The 13,371-nt window shown below is 42.0% G+C and overlaps 1 protein-coding gene across 1 annotated transcript in view; it reads left to right on the top strand.

The window, feature by feature from the left end:
- LOC141103824 (guanine nucleotide-binding protein subunit alpha-11) overlaps nucleotides 1-13,371 on the top strand; it is a 147,187-nt gene that overhangs the window by 96,232 nt on the left and 37,584 nt on the right. Inside the window, exons 3-4 of the mRNA XM_073593834.1 lie at nucleotides 4,216-4,370; nucleotides 7,690-7,818. Coding sequence (XP_073449935.1) covers nucleotides 4,216-4,370; nucleotides 7,690-7,818 — 284 coding nt within the window. The remainder of the gene's footprint in view (nucleotides 1-4,215; nucleotides 4,371-7,689; nucleotides 7,819-13,371) is intronic.

The raw sequence follows: 13,371 nt of genomic DNA, 5'->3' as shown, positions 1-13,371 counted from the left end.
CACTACTACTATCCCTAGGAAATCACATGGTCAAACTATTTAATAATCACACAGAGGAGGGGATGTTCCACAGCTCTACATTGCAAGCCCAGATATCGGTCATCCCAAAAGAAGGGAAAGATCTGACCCAATGCGGAAGTTATCGGCCAATCTCCCTGCTCAACACAGATCTCAAACTGTTCACCAAAATAATAGCCTCTAGACTACAACTACACCTCCCACACCTAATACACTTATATCAAGTGGGTTTCGTCCCGACCAGGGAAGCAAGGGACAACACCATTAAAGTTCTGAACCTAATCCACGTAACCAACCTTACAAAGATACTGAGTGTTTTTGTGAGCACAGATGCTGAAAAAGCTTTTGACCGTGTAAACTGGTCCTTTTATGTTTGAAACGCTTCGCCATGTGGGAGTGGGTAACAACATGCTGAGATGGATTGAGGCGGTTTATACAACACCGACAGCTAGAGTCAGGGCAAATGGAGTGTTATCAGACTTGTTTCCTATCACTAATGGGATGAGACCGGGCTGTCCTCTTTTGCCCCTCCTCTTCGCCCTATCTCTTGAACCCTTTCTGTGCCATGTAAGACTAAACCCTAACATCAGGGGAGTGGAAATAAATCAAACCCAATATCAGGTGTCCGCATATGCGGATGACCTTATGTTTTCAATCACGAACCCTACCACTTCTCTCCCGAGCCTGTTTAAAGAGTTTGACATATACGGTAACATCTCCAACTTGAAGATCAACTTCACCAAATCAGAAGCAATGGGGGTGGGAGTCCCAAATCCCCAGCTCCTACACCTCCAATCCAGTTTTAACTTAAAATGGACTAACACCGCACTGAAGTATTTAGGTACACAGATCCCCCACATGCTATCTCGGCTCTATGAATTAAACTTCCCGCCGCTACTAAAAATGATACAGACACTCCTAAACAATTGGGGTATGGGTTTACACTCCTGGGTGGGACGGTGTAACATACTAAAAATGTCCATACTCCCAAAATTCCTCTACCTCATGCAGACTTTGCCAGTAAACATACTGGCCGTTTACTTCAGGAAGGTACAATCAATATTTACGGAATTCGTGTGGGCTAAACGAAGACCGAGAATTGCAAATAAAATACTAGTCTTCCCTAAACAGTCCGGAGGCCTAGCATTACCAGATGTCCGTGCCTATTACCAGGCGGTGCATCTGGGAAGATTGATAGACTGGTGTCGTCATCAAGAAGCCAAACTTTGGACCAGTCTTGAACAAAACCAATGTACAGTTCCTCTCCGAAGGGCTCCTTGGTGTCACTCGGCGATTCCGATAGAGACTAAACGTCATCCATTAATAGGAAACACCATACAAACCTGTGCTCGGCTACTAACGCGGGCATCCCTATCTTCCCCAAATTCCCCTCTATATCCAATACTAGGGAACCCACTGTTTGCACTAGGCCTACAGGATGTGGTCTTTGGGAATCTAGTTAGGTCGGGTATTTATCAAGCCTCCCATTTTAGTACTGGAGGACGCTGATAAACAAACGCAGAACTTACAGACCCTACGGGCCCGTATAGACTAGACTTCCTGAGGGTGTTTCAGCTGAGTCATTTTCTTAAAACCATACAACCCCCCACAAATGTACAGATACTCACCACATTAGAAGACATATGCTCAACCCAGGGGATACTATCACACACACTATCTCTGACCTATAACATTCTGAATGCACCCCCATCAGACTTCGTCCCACCAGGCCTAACTAAATGGGAAAAAGAACTAGATTGTAGCTTTAGTACAACCAAGAAACAACAAATACTCAGATTCACACACAAATCCTCTATATGTGCCAAAACCCAGGAAACGAACTACAAAATTCTAACACACTGGTACAGGACCCCAGCACAGTTGCACAAACTTTTCCCGACGACATCTGACCTCTGTTGGCGATGCCAAACAGAAATAGGGACACTACTACATGTGTTCTGGTCATGCCCTAGATTGACAAGCTTTTGGCAAACAATTAAGAAAACGATACAGAAATTTACAGATTACAAGATCAAGGACGACCCAACATTCTTTCTCCTACATGCAGCTGACATCCCCACGAAGACATACAAAAAGTCTGTACTCCGACATCTCCTAGATGCAGCTAAGGCCTGCATTCCACTACGTTGGAAGTCCTCAACCCCACCAACCATAGACTTATGGATCAAAAAAGTAGAAGAAATTAAACATATGGAAGATCTCATTCATACTGCACAAAACAGACAGGAAAAATTCTCCAAAACATGGCAGGGTTGGAACTTGTTCATATTCTCTAATGAGGGACAAGCTTTACGAGAAGCTACTCCGATTGTTTGAACACTCACAAGCCATTTCAATTTTTTAAACTTTAGATACAGGATTCTTGACATCTCAATTGCCTCTCAGCAAGGACTCAGGTCGCCCCATGATCGCGTGGAACATTCCCCTACACCCCCCCTCCTCTTTTCTTTATCTCCCCCCCCCCCCCCCCCCCCCCCCCCTAACTTTACCTCCTCCCACTATCTCTCCCCTCCTGACTATAGGACCCTATATTATTATTTTTTTTTTTTAAAAAGGGAAAAGGGAGGGAGCTCATGGGACCGTATTTACTTAATGCACCGCAACTCAGGAAATATATATTTTATTGATTTATATACTTGTTAAAAAACACTGCTTGTTGTACCAAGTTTTTTTTTTTTTTGTATTGTTGTGTGGTGAAGATATACTGTATATTTTGTACAACATAGGTCCATGTGGGCCCCCTTTTGTCTGTTATAAATAAAAAAAAAAAATAAAAAATAATATGCACTGCAACACTACTTAGGGTTAGGGTTACATTTGTCCCTAGGGAATGCTTTCTGACTGGGGGGGGGGTGCTTGTACTGTAAGAGGACAGAGATCCGTGTCCCTGCTTAGCAGAAACACATGATCTGTCTTCTCTTGTCACAGAACGGCAACCTGCATTGCTTACATAGGCAGACCGCAGCTCTGTCTGCCTTGGGAACGATCGGCGGGCAGGTACGTGATTTCGCACAAAGAGGTTACCCCCGCTGCAGTAAATATACGTGGGGTGGTCCAATAGAGGTTAAAGTGGTTATAAACCCCCTCCTATACCCAGTGAAGTGAACAGCCTCAGATGATACACAGAGATGAAACAAATCTCCCTACATAAGTTTTACATGTATATATGATGTCTTTCCCTTTCTACATTGTTTGGAAAGTGCAGCTCACATCTCAAATCTTTCCTGTTTTAGCCATGGGTGTAACGTATGTGTTCGCATTTGCACGGTGAGACGGGTGCTTTACATGCCTTTTTTTTTTTTTTTTTTTTTTTTTTTTTTTTTTTTACACATCGGCTGCTTTCCTGGCAACCGGTGGCCAGGTAAACAAACGGGCGGAACCATAAGTGACGAGCTACTCGTCGTTTCCGGGGTTACACAGAGGAGCAACATCCGTTCCTCTCTCTGTACAGGGATGGCCGTATCGCTCTCAGTCTCTGCGATGGTACAGGCGCACCTGGGAGATGGGAGTGGGACCCCCTTTTGCCACCCGCAGAAGTGATCAAGTGGCTAAATTGCCAAGCAGATAACTTCTGCATGAAGGAGAATCACTGGCTGAAAAGGATGATGCCTGTAGGCGCAGGCATCATTCCAGTATAACCACTGAAACCCAAGGACGTTCAGGTATATGTACCTTGGGTGGGAAGTGGTTAAAAGCTTTGGTCTAGCTTTGGTTAAAAGCTAAAGCAGTCTGAGCATTTTTAGGCATGGCACTGGTCTGATATTTCACTCTTGAAGTCTAGTGCCCTTTTACAACATAGATACCAACCAACTCATAGCTTGTCCCATAAGACTTGGGTTGCATATAAAAACAAACCTTAAATATCAGGATTTCAATTAATCTTTGTTAGATTTTTTTATTTTTATTTTTTATCCAACATAATTCGAGGGCTTAGACTTTTGGAAAACCACTAGGAATGATCAATTTTTCAGTTATACCTCACGAAGTCCTTCGAGCAACATCAGAGTTCTCCCTTCCAGGGTCAATGTTCTTTAGGTACATATGTTTTTGGGAGACTTACAAGACCGCATTGTTGCTTTGTTGCCTCAACCAAACTTGAACCTGTGTATGCATTCTGATGGGTAAACTTTGGCTTCTTGACTTTGCTGACTTTGCTACCTCATTTTTTTTTTCCAGGCTAATGCGCTCGTTGTGAGAGAAGTTGATGTGGAAAAAGTGTGTACATTTGAACAGCCATATATTAGTGCAATCAAAACCTTGTGGAATGACCCAGGCATCCAAGAATGCTATGATAGACGTCGAGAATACCAGCTGTCAGACTCTGCCAAATAGTAAGTCCACCTTTTTATGTTTCATTTTTAATCCTTTACATGCAATGAAAATTGTAAATACCAAAATGTAACACCTTTTTATATAAATGTGTCTAGCTTTGGGCCACATGGTTGTTGATATAAAAGATGTTTTTTTTTTTACCAGCACTTTATTACATCTCTTACTATTTTTAAGTAATAAAACAATTTGCAGTACTAGGTCAGGGGTTTACTGTGAGGTTGGGAGGGGAAAGTGTGTGTGTGTCTACAGCTACAATGGGGGAAGTTATGGCATATATGGCTTCTGCGGTGGTGGTTGTACATGCAGTGATTACATAGTTCAGCCTGTTTTATACTGGTCATATAGCAACAATGGAATCTGATTATAAACACATGAAAAGCCAAAACAAATTATGAATTACTGTATTTGAGCCAAGCAGTCAGGGATGGATATTTTGGATTAACAATGTCACTTATTTGGCCATGCATTGCAAACAGGTTTCAGATGACCACAGTAGTTCACACCGTTGCAGTATATTGTCCTACAAGCGGAAAGTGGTTGTAAAGGCTAAAGGTTTTTAACCTTGAAGCGGAGTTCCACCCATTTCAAAGTCAGCAGCTACAAAAAATGTAGCTTCTGACTTTTAATAATCAGACACTCACTTGTCCCACGGTCCAGTTAAGCGCGGCGTACGAAGCCTCGCTGCTCCCCACCCCCCCCCCCTTTCAGCTGCACTGGCATTCTAACTGGGCACCTGGCTGTGGCTTCACAGCCGGGAGCGAACTGAGTGCTTTGAGACATGTCCCAGACGATTGCAGGGAGGGAGGAAGTGGGAAATGACATGCAAATGTGGCACATCAGGGAGTCAACTGCATTTAAATTGGAAGTTACATTTTTGGGTGGAACTCCACTTTAATGCATTGTCTGCTTTAAGGTAAAAAAAAATCCATAAGCCCCCCCACCTCCCCAAATCCCCAAATAATTACCCAAGTCCTCTCTTGATCCAGCTCTGTGCCCAAGAGTGGGGGCCCCCAGAAGAGGATTTTTTGAGGCCATGCCTTACAAAACCATTGTACAGAGCAGGCAAGTGTAACATTGTTATTATTGTAACCACTTCAATACAGGGCACTTAGACACCCTCCTGCCCAGACCAATTTTCAGCTTTCAGTGCTGTTGCAGTTTGAATGACAATTTAGCGGTCATGCTACACTGTACCCAAACTAAATTTTTATTATTTTGTTCCCACAAATAGAGCTCTCTTTTGGTGGTATTTGATCACTTCTGCGGTTTTTATTTTTTGCTAAACAAATAAAAAAAGCCAGAAAATTTTGAAAAAAATAAAAGTTTTGCTTTTGTTTCTGTTAAAAAAAAATTGTAAATAAGTAAGTTTTCTCTTTCACTGATGGGCACTGATAAGGCACCAATGAGGTGGCACCGACGATGGGCACTGGTAGGCGGCACTGATGGGTGGCACTGATGGGTGGCACTGATATGCAGCACTGATGGGCATTGATAGGCGGCACTGATGGGCACTCATGGGTGGCACTGGTTGGCACTGATGGCACTGAAAGGCAGTACTGATGGGCACTGATAGGTGGCACAGGTACGTGACACTGATGGGCACTAATACGCGGCACTGATAGGCATCCCTGGTTGCACTGGCAGTGGTAGGCAGTGGAGTGGGCACTGATTGGCAGCTGCCTGGGCACAGATTGGCAGCTGCCTGAGCACATATTGGCATTTCCCTGGGGGTCTAGGGGGCATACCTGGTGGTCCAGTGTGGTGGCCATCCTGGTGGTCCTGGGCGGCTTCCCTGGTGGTCCTGGGTAGGATCCGAGGGGGAGCTGTGCTGATAAACAATCAGCACAGACCCCCCCCCTCCCCTGTCAGGAGAGCAGCCAATCGGCTCTCCTCTACTTGCGTCTGTCAGACGCGAGTGAGGAAAAGCCGATCACCGGCTCTTCCTATTTACATCGTGATCAGCCGTGATTGGACATGGCTAATCACGTGGTAAAGAGTCTCCTTCAGAGACTCTTTACCTAGATCGGTGTTGCGGGGTGTCAGACTGACACCCCGCAGCAACTATCGCCGCGATGCGCGCCCCCGGGGGCGCGCAGCGGCTCGATATCCTGATCACGTCATATGACGTCCGGTCAGGAATATCAAACCACTTTGCCACCGTCATTTTGTAATAGGGCGGGCGGCAAGTGGTTAAGATAAAAAAGTTAACCTTTACAGCCACTTTATCAGCCATTGTGTCACACCCGGGGAAATATTTTACAGGTGTTTTTCACATAGGAGTCATGCAACTTTCATCAAAGACTTACGCGTTTTTCAAATTTGGATTCAATTAAAGTGGAACTTCACTCTCTCAATCAACATTGATTATTATTAATTATCGTGCTGTTAGCAATAGTAAATAGGGAAGTATATCAAATTTACTTGTGTTTAAACTTTTTAAAATTTTTTTTATTTGTTCAGTTACTTCCTGGTTTCTTGCCTAGGCAAATGATGTCATACATCCCAGGAGTCTCCAGGATTTGAGAGGGGCTTTCTCAGCTAAGCACACTGTTACTTCATGCATGCTTGAGCTAAGGGCAGATAGATTCAAGAAAGTAAATGCTACATGAATCATTTACCCTTACTCAAGAGGGCCACAGCCAGAAATGCTAGGGGTTTTTTCAAAGTGATTTCTCAACAAAGTAAAACATGGAGACCTGGATGGATGGGGGAGTTTGCTTTGAATATGAATGAATTGGTGTGTTCGGCTTGTGGTGCTCAGATACAGTGAAGCTCTGCTTTCAAAATATGTGGCTCCTGAGGGAAAGCTGTGTAAATCTTATCTGGGAATGTTTGACTAGACCCTTGTTCTACAAGGGCTTACAGGCGGTATAAATGAGGACAGATTCAGATACTATTTGAAGAAAAAAGACAAAAGGGTTAAAGAGTGGGGAAGGGTTACTGTCTGTAATCCCCAACAGGGAAATATTTCCCCTCGTTTCTATCTCGGTGCCACCTGTACTTGAAATTTTAGATTACTGTCGACACGGACACAGGACACGGACAGCAATTACACATTTGTCAGGGATTTAGAGAGATTTCCCAACACTTCTATCCTGATATAGATCACAGTAAAAGCCTGACAGAGGCCTCTAACTCTTCATCATTCTATCTAAAACAATGTATACTTCACATTTTTTGGTTCATAAGTAAATTCTAGTGTTTTTTGACAAAGAAAAACCTTATTGTTTGTTTTTCCAGATAATGCTTTTACTTAAGAGTGCTTAACTCCTTATTGCTCTTATTAAGTGTGGAGTTCTATTTATTTCTGTTCTTCAGTTACTTGTCTGACGTGGAACGCATTTCCAAGCCTGGGTACCTGCCCACACAGCAAGATGTATTGCGTGTCAGAGTGCCAACAACTGGTATAATAGAGTACCCCTTTGACTTGGAAAACATCATCTTTAGGTAAATGCTGTATTGCTTACCAATTTTGTTTTTAGTTCCAAAGTTCATAGTGTGGAAGTTTTGCTGTTGAGTCAGAACTTTTAGAGTCCTTGCATACGGTACTGATATAATATTGCCAATTATTACTGGCAGAAGGTTGTGTGTATAAGTACGGTCCATATAGTGTGAGCGTTTACATGTAAAAGTGAAAACGTCCATACATGTATATGCTCCCAGAATTGAAGAGAGTGTAATCTTATGCGTGTAAAATTCTGACCAGTAATACAATTTTTCTTTTCAAAGTAGTGGGCTGCAAAACAAGAAAAATGCCTGAACGCCGAAAAAGTGGCATTTTTGGTGCTTGTGTGCAATGCTTTACATCTCACACTGCAGATATACAAATATGAGGCTGTAGGCACACTTACCAAGGAGTGCACTGCTGAAAAAACATGTAGCTGTTTTTGCTCTTTGGTAGACAGGACGTTTAACCCTCCCTTACTCTATCCAAAACGAAGAAAAAAAAGTTTTGCCTTTTTAGTTCCACTTTAAGTTTAGCACAAACCTTAACACCGTCCTTTATTTTTATTTCTTATTTTTCTTAATTTTCACAGTATCAGAGGTTTCAGTAGTGTATCATTGTATATTACATTTTTACATGAAGTAATATTTGCAAAGAAGTAGGGCTGAAACAACAAATAGATTACTATTTTCATAATCGATTAATCGGCCAGTAACATAATGGGGTTAAAAAACTAAAATGAGCCCTTTATAGTACAAAAAGAGCAAATAATCGCTACTGTAAATATTACTTTCACAGTTCTAGAGTAAAAAAATGAACTCCTTACAGTAGTGATTATCTGCTTTTTTGTACTATAAAGGGACCATTTTCGTTTTTTTAACCCTATTATGTTACTAAACGTCTTAGACCTGGTTCACATCTGTGTTTTTTTTTTTTGGTGCTTTTACAGAAACGCACTACAGTGCATTTACATGGTTTCCTATGGGACATGTTCACATCTATGCTTTTTTCAGCCGCTGCATATTTGGAAAGGGTCAGGGACCTGAAGCTGCAGAAAAGCATGTAATGTGTTTTTGCAGCAATTTGTGTTTTTTTTATTTGCCCAACAACAAATTGGCCAAAAAAATGCAAAAACGCAAATCGCAGCAAAACCATGTGCGCAAAAAATCAAAACGCACTGCAGAAACAGATCAAAACAAACTGCATAGGTGTGAACCGAGCCTTATGCTGGCCACAGGGATCAATTTTTGGATGAGAATATTCAGACGCAAAATCTTTGTACATTCGCTGAATGAAAGAATGTTGTTTGAAATTTTCACTTGTTTTTAACATTCTGTTTTTAAAATGAATGTAATTACTGAACGAAAGCCACATACTGTCTGAAAATTCCTTTAACCAAGAAGTTTTCTATCTTAAAATTTTCCGTCACTGTGGTTGAAAATGAACACCGATTTGACCCCATTAACGATTAGAAAATCGAATGAACATTCTTAAAATTACATTTTTTTTTTTTTTTTGAAGGAAGACATCTGAATCTGATGATTTTTACCATTCACCCTTTAATAGTATATACAGTAGATCTCTTCTAATAATATATACAGTATATCTCTTCTGTCTGTTATTCTCAGAGTGGATTAGATATTTTGCTCCCTAATCATATAGTTGGTTATTTATATTTACCACTGCATAGAGATATTTAAGAATAAATTGCCTTTTTTTTAAAAACTTTACATATTAACTAAATTATACACCACACTTTTTTTTTTTTTAAGGTTGTTAACCGATTGTTTCAATTAATCGGCCAACTAATCAGTTGAAAATAATCGTTAGTTGCAGCCCTACAAAGAAGTTCTTGGGGTTTGAGCCCAGCTGTAAAAACTCTCTTAAAGGTATAAAAATCAAAACAATGTGCAGCACATAAATAGAATCCTAAGTACCGTATTTATCGGCGTATAACACGCACAGGCGTATAACACGCACATTCATTTTAAGAGGGAAGTTTCAGGAAAAAAAACTTAAATTTTAAATAAGGAACTTTGAAGTAAAATAAGGGTCAGTGCCCATCTGCAGCCTCACCATTGCCATCAATGCAGCCTGATCAATGCCCATCTGCAGCCTCACAAGTGCCATCAATGCAGCCTCATCAGTCCACTTCAATGCAGCCTCACCATTGCCATCAGTGCAGCCTGATCGATGCCCATCTGCAGCCCAGAGGGGACAGGGAGGGGGCGGGATGAGCGCCGACAGATTACATACAGTGAGAATCTCCAATGATAGACAGAACAGTGGTCCAATGGCGGCCCAGGAGACAGGAGTTCCTGTTACAGAGGCCGCCAAGTAAACAGGAGATTCTCACTGTATGTAATCTGACGGTGCTCGTCCTGCCCCCCCTCCCTATCCCCTCCGAGGCAGCTAAAACTGAAGTATTGGCGTATAACACGCACGCACTATTTGCACCCAATTTTCATGGTGAAAAAGTGAGTGTTATACGCCAATAAATACAGTATTTCAAAACCTTATCATATAACTTATCTTATTGAGTTTAAAAAAACAGACATATGTTTATAAATACTAATAAACACTTTAAATGTGATCAAAAAGATATCCACATATATCAAAATTGTCCACGAAAATTCCTTTAATAGTGACACTTCCCAGTTCAGCAAAATAAAAACGTGATGCGTCTCCAGTGCTCTTCTTTCACCAATATGCACTCACCAGAGGGTCATTAGTAAACAGCATTGCACAACATTCCAATTGAATAAAATGTCCAGCAATCGCTCTTCTGTGTGTCAAACACTCAGGCGTTGGCATCCTAGGCAAAAGATGCTCACTGTACGGAGCCCGAGAGGTAATATATAGTGTAGTATTTATTTTATAAATTTATAAATTTTAAAGCATCCACATGATGTACACCAAACAAAATATGTCTGGACTAGGTTAGGCGTGCCCCCTGAAGATGTGCGTGCACTGGCAGCTGTCTCACAGTGTATGGCAAGAATCCACATCCACAGGTGAATCAGGAAGAGAAAATTCTAACAGGACGTGCACTTTCTAAAGAATATATAAATCTGCAGATATACATGTAAACCTTATGTAGGAGGATTGGTTTCATCATGGGTATCATCTGAGGCTGTTCACTTCACTGGGTATATGTGAGGGTTTACATCCACTTTAACCACTTAATGCGAAACGCATTAGTTGGTGCCTTGCGTGCTGACGTCACGCCGCCACTTCCAAGTTCCAGACCGGCGGCCATCACTGTAAGTCAGGCCATGTTTTGTGGGGTGTACACCAAGTGGGTGCTTTTAATTGTACTTTAACCACTTCCCATAGCAGAATGACGGCCGGGCGGTGGTTCAGTTATCATGACTGGGCGTTGTAAAACGTCCAGCAGGATAACATGACGGCGCGCACCCACAGCGATCAGTGGTGCTGTGTGTCACTTTGACACACTGCATCTCCGATTGTAGTAAGGAGCTTCTGACGGAGGCTCCCTATCACGTAATCAGCTGTGATCAATCACAGCGTGAACCAGGAAGTGTTGGTAAACGGCGTTCCTCTGTTCGCACTGATGGTGAGCCGATCGGCGGCAATCCCGGTCAGAGGGGGGGTCTGTGCTGATGAATCGACACATTGATTATCAGCACAGCCCCATCAGATGTGCCACCAATAATACGGATCATTTCCCCATCAAACGCTAGTCAGTGCCCATCAGTAGAACCTGTCAGTACCTCATCAGTGCCACCTATCAGTGCCCATCAAGTCTACATATCAGTGCCGCCTCTTCAGTGCCTGTCAATGAAGGAGAAAACAAAATTTTATAACAGAAACAAAAACTTCTTTTTAAAAAATAATTCGGTCTTTTTTAGTTTAGCAAAAAATAAAAACCCCAGTGATGATCAAATACCACCAAAAGAAAGCTCTATTTATGGGAAGAAAATTATACAAATTTAGTTTAGGTACAGTGTTGCATAACCACGCAGTTGTCAAAGTGCGACAGTGTTGAAAGCTAGAAATTTGTCCTGGGCAGGAAAGTGCCCAGTATTGAAGTGGTTAAAGTGGATGTAAACCCTCACATATACCCAGTGAAGTGAACAGCCTCCGATGATATCCATGATGAAACCAATCCTCCTACATAAGGTTTACATGTATATCTGCAGATTTATATATTCTTTAGAAAGTGCACGTCCTGTTAGAATTTTCTCTTCCTGATTCACCTGTGGGTGTGGATTCTTGCCATACACTGTGAGACAGCTGATTGGAGGGAAGGCACACACCCCCCTCTACATAGGTGGAGACTTGCAGAGCTGTGCTGTGAATAGACCAGCTCTCTGCTAATCTATTTATAGCACCCACCCTGACACAAAATTCAGGCTGGTTTATCACAGTTGACAGAGAACTTGTCAGAAGTTATGGTGATAACAGAAGAACAGAGCAGGAGAAAGCCATGGGACTTAGGGCTTTGGAGAGAGATAAGAAAACACTGCAGATATGTGCCCATCTCAAATTTCATGAATCGGGTTAAGGTTTACATCAACTTTAATGGAGAAATCTATAAAATAAATACTACACTATATATTACCTCTCAAGCTCCTTATGGTGAGAATCTTTTGACTAGGTTTCCCCCCAGCTGAGTGTTACACACACGGAAGAGCGATTGCTGGAGATTTCATATGATTGAAGTGTTGTGCAATACTGTTTACTAATAACTAAGGATGAGCCAAACACCCCTGGTTCAGTTTGCAGCAGAACTTGCGAACAGGCAAAAAAAATTTGTTCGAACACCATTAAAGTCTATGGGACACGAACGTGAAAAATCAAAAGTAGTAATTTTAAAGGCTTATATGCAAATTATTGCCATAAAAAGTGTTTGGGGGGACCTGGGTCCTGCCCCAGGCGACATGTACAATGCAAAAAAAAGTTTTAAAAATGGCCGTTTTTTTCGGGAGCAGTGATTTTAATAATGCTTAAAGTGAAAATAAAAATGAAATATTCCTTTAAATATTGTGCCTGGGGGGTGTCTATAGTATGCCTGTAAAGTAGCACATCTTTCCCATGTTTATAACACTGCCACGGCAAAATGACATTTCTAAAGGTAAAAAAATGTCGTTTAAAATTGCTTGCGGTGGTAATGTATTGTTTGTTGGATCCCGGCAATATAGATAAAAATACCAAAAAAAAAAAAATGGCGTGGATGTCACCCCCCAAAATCCATAACGGGCCCTCCAGGTCTGGTATAGATATTAAGGGGAACACCGCACCCACATTTTTGTAATAGTGTGGGGGTCCTCCAGGCACTATATAATCTGAACAGCAGTAGTCTTAGATGTTGGTGGTACCAGAACACGAACCCCCCCCCCCCCCCAGTTACTCTTGTCGGGCGCAGGATCGAGCCCTGCTGTGAAATATTATATCAAGAATTGTAATTGCATGCCCCTGTTAAACAGGGGCAGAAAGATTGGGCTTTGGGTAGTGGTGATGGTGCCACAACACTGTAAGCTCTGTTACTCTTGGGCGCAGGAGTGGACCCTGCGTTGAAATATATCAAAAAT

This window comes from Aquarana catesbeiana, linkage group LG01 (genome assembly GCF_042186555.1).
Source record: "Aquarana catesbeiana isolate 2022-GZ linkage group LG01, ASM4218655v1, whole genome shotgun sequence".
NCBI lineage: Eukaryota > Metazoa > Chordata > Amphibia > Anura > Ranidae > Aquarana > Aquarana catesbeiana.
This window is presented reverse-complemented; position numbering and strand designations above follow the sequence as displayed.